The sequence below is a fragment of the Chiloscyllium plagiosum genome, chromosome 6 (assembly GCF_004010195.1).
Source record: "Chiloscyllium plagiosum isolate BGI_BamShark_2017 chromosome 6, ASM401019v2, whole genome shotgun sequence".
Classification (NCBI taxonomy): domain Eukaryota; kingdom Metazoa; phylum Chordata; class Chondrichthyes; order Orectolobiformes; family Hemiscylliidae; genus Chiloscyllium; species Chiloscyllium plagiosum.
Genome location: NC_057715.1, coordinates 103,298,762 through 103,311,688, shown reverse-complemented (window position 1 = coordinate 103,311,688; position 12,927 = coordinate 103,298,762). Strand labels below are relative to the sequence as shown.

General features: G+C 39.5%; 1 protein-coding gene across 6 annotated transcripts in view; it reads left to right on the top strand.

Annotated features, from left to right (window-relative positions):
• The first annotated feature begins 478 nt into the window (after positions 1–478).
• herc2 (HECT and RLD domain containing E3 ubiquitin protein ligase 2) overlaps positions 479–12,927 on the top strand; it is a 213,929-nt gene continuing 201,480 nt past the window's right edge. For all 6 annotated transcript variants that reach the window (XM_043692293.1, XM_043692294.1, XM_043692296.1 and 3 more), the window contains exons 1-2: positions 479–612; positions 5,568–5,705. In XM_043692293.1, coding sequence (XP_043548228.1) covers positions 537–612; positions 5,568–5,705 — 214 coding nt within the window. In that variant the 5' untranslated portion in view covers positions 479–536. The remainder of the gene's footprint in view (positions 613–5,567; positions 5,706–12,927) is intronic.

Below are 12,927 nucleotides of genomic sequence, written 5' to 3'. Positions count from 1 at the left end.
TCATACAATCATTTGAGAATCAAATTGTCAGTGTGCTGCTGTCAAGCTGGTCACTTAATGCTGCAGATAGCCATGATGCCATTGCTGAGCTGGGACGTTTGCTGTATGCCAAATGTTTGCAGCTTTAATTTGGCAATTTGCTCGATAGTCCATGCTTCCTGACTTTGCATGAAAAGGGCTAGTCTGTTTTCTAAGAAGAAACATTTTAATTTTCTGGATATAAGTGATTATGATTTTGTATGGGGTTGTTTGGAGTTTCAATTTGGATGGGGAGTAGGAAGGACCTAATTTTTATTGTAAGATTGCAGCAGTTTCCTCTTTTCTGTTCTGCAGGAGCATGAAATTTTACATGTAAAATCTTTCATTGAAAAAATGTGTTGCTAATACAGAGCTGTTGCTAACTTGCCCTCGTGCTGTAGACTCTTTGATTTCTGAAGTTGAAAGGTTTTGGTAAGTTATCACATAGTCAGCTTTCTGTTTTGCTCTCATCTTAGCTTGCCTTCACTCGAGATGGACTCTGTGGTCTTTGGAATGAAATGGTCAAAGATGGTGAAATTGTTTATGCGGGTCCTGAAGTGATGCAAAATCTTAATGACTCGTTAACATCAAAAGGTAAGAAGTTAAGAGTGGTGTTAAAATCTTGTAAGTCACTGCAATATTGTTTCTTGATGTTTGTGTTTTTTCTTCATAGCGAGATTTTGAAGTTGGCTAGTGTTAGACAATAGACACCCTTGATTTCACTATCTTTGAGAGCTCTATCCAACTCTTTCTTAGATGAATCCAGAGACTGGGCCTCCACTGCCCTCTGGGGCAGAGCATTCCACACAGCCACCACTCTCTGGGTGAAGAAGTTTCTCCTCATCTCTGTCCTAAATGGTCTACCCCGTATTTTTAAGCTGTTGAAAGATGACATTTGAAAATAAATGAATATGGGCAAATTAGAAAACAATACGGCTGCAGATGGATAGCATTTTCAAGTCAAATAAGAACAAAGTGCTGTGGATGCTGGAGATTTGAAACAAAAACAAAATGCTAGAGAAACACAGGTCTGGCAGTGTATGTGGAGAGAGAAACGAAATTAACATTCTAGTCTGAAATGATTCCTCTGTTGTTTTTGTTCTTAAAAGACTTGTCAAATACTCATGTATCTTTTACTTAGTTTGGTTCACTGAAGATTATGCACAGTATAGACATAAGCATGGAAGAGCACAGGGACTATCCTGTTGTCACTTAGCATTAAAATATGGCAATGGGAGTTGTCAGGTAATCTGAGTTTACTGAGGCTTCTGTCCTTGGCCCCATGGAAAAACATCTAATAACCACGTGGCCTCCACAGTCGCTTAAATTGTGAATTCATCTTGTTGGCTATCATCCAGTAAACTCTGTCCCAATTCCAAACCAGACCTTTGGTAATGCACATACATTAGTTATAATGTATTAATTTGCTGACTTGTAAAGATATCATTGAACCTATTTCTCACCTCAGCATCTTTTGAACGAGTTAAAAACAGTTTGGATATTTTTAAAAACAAGAGAAACAGTCCCTATCACAGACCTCTTCCAGTTTTGTTGGTGGCTTGCTGACCTATTTCCTCCTTTCAATGTTTATATTTATACTCATTTTACATCTCGTTCTCGCTCTCGCTCTAATGAATAAAGGCTTATAAATTAGTCCAAAAGCAGCAGAATCAATTTTTTTGAACTTCCTCCAATGCCCATCTAGCCTTTCTTCAGGATGGAGACCAAAACTCTGCATGGTACTCCTGTTGCAACCTTACCAACACCCTGTACAGGTGGAACAAGACTTCTACTTTTAAATTCCAACCCTAGCAATAACGAACAAAATTCTATTTGCCATCTTAATTAATTGCTGCAATTACATGCTAATGTTCTGTGTTTCATGCACACGAGTGTGCAGGTCCCACTGTGTTGCACTGTTTCGGAGTCATTTAAATAATATACTGCCTTTTGATTCTTCCTACCAACATGCACCATCTTACCTTTTCCTACATTGAACTACATCTGCCAAGTTTTTGCCCAGTCCCCATGTAGATTCCTTATGTTCTCCTCACAACATGCCCTTCCACCTATTTGTATATTGTCAGCAAATTTGCTCTTCCTCCCAGTCATTAATATAGATAAGATAGATTTGAGGCCCTGGGATTGATCCTTATGGTGCTCCCATTAGTGCTCAAAAAGGCACATTAATCCAGAATGTCTGTCTTCTGTGTTAACAAATTTTCAATCTATCTTAATACCTTATCTCCAACTGTGAGTTGTTATTGTATAGAGTAACCTTTTATGTAACATTTTATCAAATGCCTTCTCGAAATTAATTCTATGTCTACTGGTTTCACTTTATTAGCTATGCTTATTATATTCTTAAAGCACATTTCCTTTCACAAGCCATGTTGACTGTTTGGTTGCCCTGCTTTTCTGAATGTTGTGCCATTTCTTCCATCATAATGGACTGTAGAATTTTCCAACAATAGATGTCAGACTAACTGGCCCAACATTTCTTCCTTTCTGTCTCCCTCATTTCTGGAGCAAGACCATTATATTAGCGGTTTTCCAATTTGCTGGAACCTCATAGTCATAGAGATGTACAGCACAGAAACAGACCCTTCGGTCTAACTCGTCCATGCCGACCAGATATCCCAACCCAATCTTGTCCCACCTGCCAGCACCTGGCCCATATCCCTCCAAACCCTTCCTATTCATAAACCCATCCAGATGCCTTTTAAATGTTGCAATTGTACTAGCCTCCACCACTTCCTCTGGCAGCTCATTCCATTCACGTACCATCCCTCTGCATGAAAAAGTTGCCCCTTAGGTCTCTCTTATATCTTTCCCCTCTCACCCTAAACCTATGCCTTCTAGTTCTGGACTCCCCAACCCCAGGGAAAAGACTTTGTCTATTTATCCTATCCATGCCCCTCATGATTTTCTAAACCTCTGAGGTCACCCCTCAGCCTCCAACGCTCCAGGGAAAACAGCCCTAGCCTCTTCAACCTCTCCTCTCTTCAAATCCTCCAACCCTGGCAACATCCTTGCAAATCTTTTCTGAACCCTTTCAAGTTTCACAATATCTTTCTGATAGAAAGGAGACCAGAACTGCACGCAAAATTCCAACAGTGGCCTAACCAATGTACTATACAGCCTCAACATGGCCTCCCAAATCCTGTACTCAATACTCTGCTAAAGGAAAGCATACCAAACACCACCTTCACTATCCTATCTATCTGCAACTCCACTTTCAAGGAGCTATGAACCTGCACTCCAAGGTCTCTTTGTTCAGCAAAGGAGACCTTACCATTAAGTGAATAAATCCTGTTAGATTTGCTTTCCCAAAATGCAACGCCTCTCATTTATCGAAATTAAACTCTATCCATCACTTCTCAGCCCACTGGCCCATCTGATCAAGATCTCATTGTAATCTGAGGTAACTTTCTTCGCTGTCTACTACACCGCCAAGTTTGGTGTCATTTGCAAACTTATCAACTGTGTACCTTTTATGCTCACATCCAGATCATTTATATAAATGATGAAAAGTAGTGGACCCAGCAATCCTTGTGGCACTCCACTGGTCACAGGCCTCTAGTCTGAAAAACCACCCTCTGTCTTCTACCTTCTGGGCCAGCTTTGTATCCAAATGGCTAGTTCTCCCTGTATTCCGTGAGATCTAACCTTGCTAACCAATCTTCCATGGTGAATCTTGTCAAACACTTTACTGAAGTCCATACAGATCACATCCAACACTCTGCCCTCATCAATCCTCTTTGTTACTTCTTCAAAAAACTCAAACAAGTTTGTGAGACATGATTTCCCACACGCTAAGCCATGCTGACTATCCATAATCAGTCCTTGCCTTTCCAAATACATGTACATCCTGTCCCTCAGGATTCCCTCCAATAACTTGCCCACCACCGACGTCATGCTCATTGGTCTATGGTTCCCTAGCTTGGCTGTACCTCCTTTCTTAAATAGTGGCACCACGTTAACAAACCTCCAGTCTTCTGGTACCTCACCTGTGACTATCGATGATACAAATATCTCTGAGAGGTCCAGCAATCACTTCCCTAGGTACGCCTTTTTTGATTAGATTACTTAAATTAGATTAGATTAGATTAGATTACTTACAGTGTGGAAACAGGCCCTTCGGCCCAACAAGTCCACACTGCCCCGCCGAAGCGCAACCCATCCATACCCCTACATCTACCCCTTACCTAACACTACGGGCAATTTAGCATGGCCAATTTACCTAACCTGCACATCTTTGGACTGTGGGAGGAAACCGGAGCACCCAGAGGAAACCCACGCAGACACGGGGAGAATGTGCAAACTCCACACAGTCAGTCGCCTGAGGCGGGAATTGAACCCGGGTCTCAGGCGCTGTGAGGCAGCAGTGCTAACCACTGTCCCACCGTGCCTGATCAGGTCCTGGGGATTTATCCACTTTTATGCGTTTCAAGGCATCCAACAATTCCTCCTCTCAGAATTCAGTGAGTTCCGAAATATTTCAGCCAGTACATTGATTTTCTCTGCAATCGCTTAGATCAACAACCTGCGTCCACAGGTTTTAAACAATCTGCTTTGCCTGCCTGTGTTGGTGAAGGGTGTGACAGCTGAAGGTGATGGGTGGAGTGTCAGTGAAGTGAACTGCTTTTATTCTGGATGGTGTTAGCTTTTAAAAGGAAAGGCCAGATTAATGGAATTGAAGGTGGTCTGGTTGTGTCATTCACTTTATGTAAAAAAAATAATGTAGCTATTGGGGAAACATCAAGTATTTTGAGATTATAAGGTACTTACTGGGTTGAATACATTGGATAGGCCGGAATCATGGAAACCACATGTTGTTTGTGGAAATGGTTCTTGAAAAATCTAAAGTAGAATTGGTGACCGACACAGTTCTGTACTGAGATCTCCGATGATCAGTAATTGTTGAGAGGAAGCCACAAATGAAATGATTCACAAATTAGTGAATAATCCAAAAATGTGCTTGTCAGAGATGCTGTATAATGGCTCAATATTGTTGAATACATTACCTGTCCATCCTCAATTTGTTTTTGAATGTTATGTTTTTGAGACTTGGAATGTTTTTAATTCAATGCTTAACCTTACAGGTGGATCCTCCTGCTTTGAAAGTGTGTTTCATTACAATCCACAAAGGTTTTGTGTTCTATTCCACTATCTTATTTGGTGAGGCAGCAGTTCGTGGGCGGCACAGTGGTTAGCACTGCTGCCTCGCAGTGCCAGAGACCCGGGATCAATTCCCGCCTCAGGCGATTCTCTGTGTGGAGTTTGCACATTCTCCGTGTCAGCATGGTTTTCTTCCGGGTGCTCCGGTTTCCTCCCACAATCCAAAAATGTGCAGGTTAGGTGAATTGGCCATGCTAAATTGGCCCGTAGTGTTAGGTGAAGGGGTAAACGTAGGAGTATGGGTCTGGGTGGGTTACGCTTCGGCGGGTCGGTGTGGACTTGTTGGGCCGAAGGGCCTGTTTCCACACTGTAGGGAATCTAATCTAAATTATATTCTGACCTTCAAAATATAATCCTTCTTTCCCCAGAGGATAATAATGAATGTCAGGGTGGGTCAAAGAAGGATGAACAGAATGACAAGGAGAAAAAGGACGAAGAGGAGACACCACCATCCACTTATCGAGCCAAAACAATTATCGACTCATGGGTTTGGGGCAGACAGCCAGGTAATTACAGTTTGAGGTCGCTTCCTTGTTGTAATACATTTATATACGTGTATGTTTAAGTTTTAACATTTTGTTTGCCATGTGTTTCTTCTACAGGTTTATTGTGATTGTGGAATCCATTGCTATATAATTGAAGGTTACCCAGCTAACTGAGTCAGTGTTGCTGTGTCCAGAGTTAACCTTGTGATAGTTCAGTTCGAACTTTGTTTGAATTTATGGAAGAATGTTATTTGGCATTCCGTTAATATTTACGGTCCATGACTATGCTTAATCCCTCTTCTGTCTAGAAGACCTAATTTTAATAATGATTTTAAAAAAAATTCTTCCTTCTCTTGGCTGTGGAAATGATTCCATAAACACTCAAATTGCCCTGATATTGATACACAAAGCAAGTAAAACCAATTCTACTAACTCCTAGATCTTTCTAGCTATCTTAACACAAGCTAATATATTTTTTACTGTAATGTTGTGTTTTAGAACTGCTGTTTAGAGTTAGCTTTAGTTCAATTCAACTCTGATATGTGACTTGAATTCTAACTCAGATATCCAGAGCAGGATGTGTTATCTATGTGGGGCTAGAATGTTGTCCTGTGAAGGCAGAAGTGTTGTTTGGAGCATAAACGCTTTTGTGTCGGGATTCAAAAGTTGATTATATGCTTCCCTTTCCAGTCGAGCATGACCAAATTCAACTCTGTTATTCTGTTCTGCAAAGGTTCTGCTCGTTTTTGGCTCTGTATTTGTTGATGCTTCATTTTGAGTCATTTTACTTGGCAAGCACTTGATATAATCAGCAGACTTGGATATATTGCACTTGGGTCCTCCCGTCTAAGTTATTGACATAAATTATAAATACCGGAGGCCCAAACATCCTTCATTTTCCCACCAATTATAGCCAACCAAAACCAAAATAAAACCTGTTCAATCTGACTCAGTTTTCTGTCTGTGAACTGCTCACCCATCCTTGTTAATTGATTTGTGTTATTTCTTAAGATATCTAAGTGAAAGTGTTTTTGAAAATCCAAATACACTACTTCCGTTGGCTCATTCTAAACCATCCTGCTCGGAAAGACCTCTAACAGGATGGATTTGGCGACCATAATTTCTCATTCGTTTATTCATGTTGATTATGCCCAATCTTATTTTGATATACTAAGAATTGAATTATCTAGTTCCTGTTTACAGATTTGAATATTCCTAGTGACTGACGAAAAGCAAACTGATCTATAGTTTCCTGTTTTTCTCTTGCCCTAATTTTTTTCAATAGCAGGATTATATTTTCAATCTTCCAGTTCACTGGGACCATTCTAGAAAAATCAAAACCAATGAATTTGCTATCTCTTCCAGCTACCTCTTAAAACTCTAGGATGTGGGCCGTTAATTTCAATGGATTTGTTGGATTTTAGTCCCTGAAGCCTGTTTTTTTTCCCACTTGTATAAATTTCCTTAAACTCCTTAAGATTGTGGGTAACATTTAAATCAGCACCAGTTTGCTGGTCATTCAGTGATATCCCCACAAATAAAACTTTATTTTAAGTGATGTTTAATTCAAGGTTATCTTATGCCCTTGTTTAGCCAGGCTTTGCTTCATTTCTTAAAAACAATCATGATTTGAGTTATTTACCATACCATTAAAGTAGCTTTTATTTAGAATGGCAAATAAATTACTGCAGCAATTTCAAATTTTCTGTGAAGAATGATGAGTACGAAAAAAGGCCATTTAACCCCAATTATGCTCTTACTAGGTCTTTGAAAGAGCTGGGCGAAAGTGAGAATTGCAGATCTGGAGATCAGTCAAAAAGTGTAGCACTGGAAAAGCACCGCAGAACAGGCAGCCTCCGATGAACTGTCCAAGTATAGTCATACCATCATCCCTGCTATTTCCCCATATTCTTTGTTCTTTGTATATCCACTGTCCCATTAAAATTTACAATTTAACCTGCTTCCACCATCCTTTCAATGAATGTATTGCAGATTCGAACACTCATGTCAAAGCATTTCTCTTTATCTAATTCCTTTAGAATATTTGTCAATTATTGTGAATCTGTCTGCTTCAGTGACCAAGATTTGTAACAATGGAATTGGTTTCTTAGAACCTACTCTTTTTGTTATCTACTTCTTGCAGTAACTACACTTCATAACTACTTCATTGGCTGTACAATGTTTTGGGAAGCTGTAAAATGTGTGATATTAAATACAGGCTTTCTTTCTTTACTGTATCAAAACCCTTTTATAATTTCAATATTTTTAAATGTAACCTTTTAACTTGCTTTCCTCCAATTAGAATAGTTCCATTCTGCTAAACTGTCACATTGTCTCACTGCAGTGTAGAGTCCAATGGGTGCCATTCGCCAGCTGATTCCTAAGCAATGATTTCAAACTATTTACGATCAATTTCCTTGCTTTTGTACCTTTATACCTTCAATAATAATTCTATGTACATTTGTAATAGCTTCACCAGCAATTCACCACCCACTTGGAAAGTACTCATGTGTTAAGTGAACTATACCAATACAAATTATTGCTGTTGTCCTGACACCTTCAAAGATTTGTGTATGTTATTAGGCCTTACTGGGTTAGTGTGCTGGAAATTGAGCCTTGCTATTCCTGGAATTGGCAGAAAAGTTCAAGACTCTATAAGATATGCGAAGTTCTGTAATTTAACTTGACTTTGGGATCCTGGTTGGTAGAAAGCACGGACCAGGTAGGTTTACAGTTAAGCCTTTGGCATGTAAAACCATCAATCATAATTCTAATACCCATATAAAGTCTTCTCTATACACAGACACATGTGGGAAAAATTGGTTGCTCGACAGTGGATTAAAGTTGGAAAGAGTTCCATAGTTGTTCCCTGGTACTGTTGCTGAGATGATCCTTTCGGCTTTTCTGTCTGCTTGCGCTTTGCTTCAGTCATTATCCTTGCAGTCTTTTCACTGGTTTGTCAGAGACTAAGGGTCCTAACTTAACTTAAATAAGCTCTCTGATTTACCAGTTAAAAGTCATAGTTTAAAACTACTGGTGCAGCAAAGATAGACTGGTTTTCTTTAGGTTTAAAACTGACTTTACTACAGGTAGACGTAAAAAGATAGTCAAAGATTCAATATCAGAGCACTTAGAAAACAGTGACAGGATTTAACAGAATCAGGATAGATGTTTAGATTAGATTAGATTACTTAGTGTGGAAACAGGCCTTTCGGCCCAACAAGTCCACACCGACCCACTGAAGGGCAACCCACCCAGACCCATTCCCCAACATTTACCCCTTCACCTAACATTACGGGCAATTTAGCATGGCCAATTCACCTAACCTGCACATTTTTGGACTGTGGGAGGAAACCGGAGCATCCGGAGGAAACCCACGCAGACAGGGGGAGAATGTGCAAACTCCACACAGTCAGTTGCCTGAGGCGGGAATTTATGAAAAGAAATCACGTTTGACAAATCTACTGGTATTTTAAAAAGTCTCTCTCTCTCTCTGTCTCTCTCTCTCTGTCTCTCAATTCAATCTCTTATCACTAAAAACTGCATCTGTACAGCCTCTTTGTTCCAAATTGTAACTTAAATTAACTACTTTTTATCAAATAGTTGTTTGATGTTGCTGTGGATTATCAGGTTATCTGCTCTTCAAAGCTGTAGTCAGCCTTTAAAGCATTTGTTTTAAAACAGCTTTTCTCATTTCACCTCAGATTCTTAAAAAGGACAAAATAATGAGACCCAGTCCTGATAATGTGAATTTTCTACAGGGATTTGAAGCTTCTGATTTTCAAGGATTTGCTTTCCCCTACGTTTGTTTTTGGAATTTCTTTTGGTAGTTTCATTGAAGCTTGCAGCTGATAACCATTTGACCATTGTATCAACTGTCCATATTCCTGCTCTTTTCTCATAGCGTTTTTTAAGTGCTTGGAAAGAAAAATCTGTTTGCATATATTACTTTTCTAATGCTCTGGGGTTGTTTTTTTTACTTGAGTTACAGACGTGGCTGGTGAGGTGAGCATTTGTGGTACATCCCTGATTGTCCGTGAACTTAACTGCTGAATTACTTCAGAAGATAGTAGAAAGTCAACCACTTTACTGTGATTTCATGGAGTCAAATGTAGGGAGAACATGTAAGGATGGCAGGTGTCCTTACCTAAAGGACATAAGTGAACCAGCTGGAATTTTAGGACAATTGATAATTTCATGGGTACCTTTGCTGAGGCAAGCTTTCAATGCCAGAATTATTAATTTACTTCCATTCATGACTCTCTGTTGTGGTGGGATTTGACCTTGTGCCTCTGGTGCTGCCATGGATTACATACCAACAATCATATCATTTATGAACAGGATTGGGCCATTTGGCCTCTTGAGCTTTCTTTGACATTTAATGAGAATTTTGTTGATCTGATTGTAACCCCACCTTCATAATTCCACTTAGCCCTGATAAACTTTCAACCCCTTTCTTACCAAGAATTATCCATCTCTGCCTGAAAGAAAAAGTTTGAAGACAGTTTCCGCTGGAGTTTGACGAAGTGTGTTCCAAGAACTTGACCCTAAAAGAGAAATTAGAGCTTCATCTCTATCTTAAATGGATGATCCCTTATTTTTAAAAGGAGACTCAAAATTCTAGATTCCCACATAATTCTTGCCAGCCTATTGAGGATCTTGAGTGTGTTTCAGTCAAATCATATGTTGTTTTTCTAAACTCCATTGGGTACAAGCCTGATCTGTCCAACCTTTTCTCCTAAGCCAACCCATCTATTCCAGGCAATACTAGTCCAGTGAAACTACAACTATCACTGTGTCCCATTGACAGTATAAATAGAGTCCAAAATCCATGCCACTGTGTCCCCTCCCTCCTATCCTAACAACCATCTGTTTAAAAACAACGGCCAAACCCCTCCCTCTACTGCTTGAGCATTATTCTTAAATGTCCGACCTCCATTTGAATAGAAGCTAATTTTTAGGATGTAGCCAGAGTTTGGTGTGAGTTGTGATTGACGTGTGTTGCCTGATGTGGTTCTAGAAGCAGGTTTGATAACTTTGAAAGGGAATTGGATCAATACTTGAAGCGGCAACATGTATAGGGCTCTGGATAAAGAGCAGGGAAACTGGATTAATGGTTACACAGAGCTGGTACAGGCCAGATTGCTCCTCTAAGAATCTGATACTACAAATCCGTTTCATCAGTACTGCTAAATTTTAATCTAATGGATGTCTTGGTTACTGTTGTTCAGATTTATAGAGCTACAATTTCTTTCATCTCCCCTTGTGATTCACATGTCCTGATATTTTAATGAAACTCTATACACACTCCCAGGTCTTGACAACTTTCTTGCATAAGGCACCCAGAACCTCTCTGTTATATAACTGTTGATTACCCTGTCAGTAGATATGTATTTTAGATAGCATATTTATTTCAATTCTGTAGTTCTAGTTACAAGATGTACCATTCCACTTATGTATTTGACATCCTTAACAACATGTAAAGGGAAGTATATTAAATATTCAGCCATTAAGGTCACGAGGGGAGAATAAATAACTTTACAAGGGGTACAAGATCTGCAGTATTAAATGTTTCCTCTCTGGATGTTGTACCTCTCTGGATTTTGTACCTTTGCTCAGAGTGATCAAAACTAACCAGAGGATATTGACTTGCATGACTGGCAAACTTGAAATGTGACATTCTTAATTTGTTTGCATGCCAACTGTTCCACCTATTTAGCTGCAGGGTTATCCTGGACAACAGTGTGCTTGGAAAGGTCACTGCTTAATCCATGAAAACATTGAGATCTGCTGAATACGTAGTGCATGGCTGATAATGCTTGGGGAGCAGCTGCTTGTTGCACAACTGAAATAGAATCACAAGACCTGCCTGACTGACAGATCTGTTAAGTGAACATTGGCACATGATAGGCATCATTATGGTATGCAGCCAAGTTATTAACTGTGTAGAAACTTCAAGAGGATCTTAAACTTGCATTTTATTTTTACTATGTTATATTTTAAGAAAAGTTATTTTGGTGTATACAGTTACTCAAGCCCTTTGTTACCTGATTCCTTTATGATTCATTATTTTCAAATTATTTCCTGAGCTGCAATTGTAAATAAAATTTAACAACTTAGAATAAACTTTTAATGTTAAATTATTTTGAAATACAGTTTTGTAGTTTACTACTCTCAAAACAAATTGCTTTAATCTAATTATAAGAATTTGAGTGTAAAGTGTCAGGTAAGCTAATTCCTGGAAATTGCATGACAGGAAAGTTGGTGTTGCATGATCTAGATGCAACAAAGTTGACACAAGATTAGGCTGAGCACTGGCTTGTTAACCATCTAGTGACTGAATGACTAAGAATAAGCATGATATTTTAATAGATTAGCTTTAATAAAACCTAAATCAGCTTATAATACTTGGGCAAAAATTAGACCACAATCATCACCTATACTGTGGGGAAATAACACCTATTTACAAATCAAGGAACTCCTGTGTGTGTGTGAATTACTACTTAATGAATGATAAGGATTGAATAAAATAACATGATTGGTATTTTTGTGTTTTTTGGTGGGACATAGTTGTTGCTGGCTAGGCCATTGCCTAGCCAGCTTGCCGTTTCTGTGGTCTGCAGAGAAAAAGCAGAATGGTGTGTTGTTTCCCTTGTGCCAGGATCAAGGCTGTCTCAGAGAGGGTGCAGAATGTTCTCATGGGGGAGAGGGGCCAGCAAAAGGTCATTGTCCACATAGGAACCAACGACATTGGAAGGGAAAAGGTTGAGACTCTGAAGGGAGATTACAGAGAGTTGGGTAAAAATTTAAAAAGGAGGTTGTCAAGGGTAGTAATATCTGGATTACTCCCAGTGCTACGAGCTAGTAAGGGCAGAGATAGGAGGATACAGCAGATGAATGCATGGCTCAGAGCTGGTGTATGGGAGAAGGATTCACATTTTTGGATCATTGGAATCTCTTTTGGGGTAGAATTGACTTGTACAAGAAGGACGGATTGCACCTAAATTGGAAGGTGACTAATATACTGGCAGGGAAATTTGCTAGAACTGCTTGGGAGGATTTAAACCAGTAAGGTTGGGGGGTGGGACCCAGGGAGATAGTGAGGAAAGAGATCAATCTGAGATGGGTACAGTTGAGAACAGAAGCGAGTCAAACAGTCAGGGCAGGCAGGGACAAGGTAGGACTAATAAATTAAGCTGCATTTATTTCAATGCAAGGGGCCTAACAGGGAAGGCAGATGAAC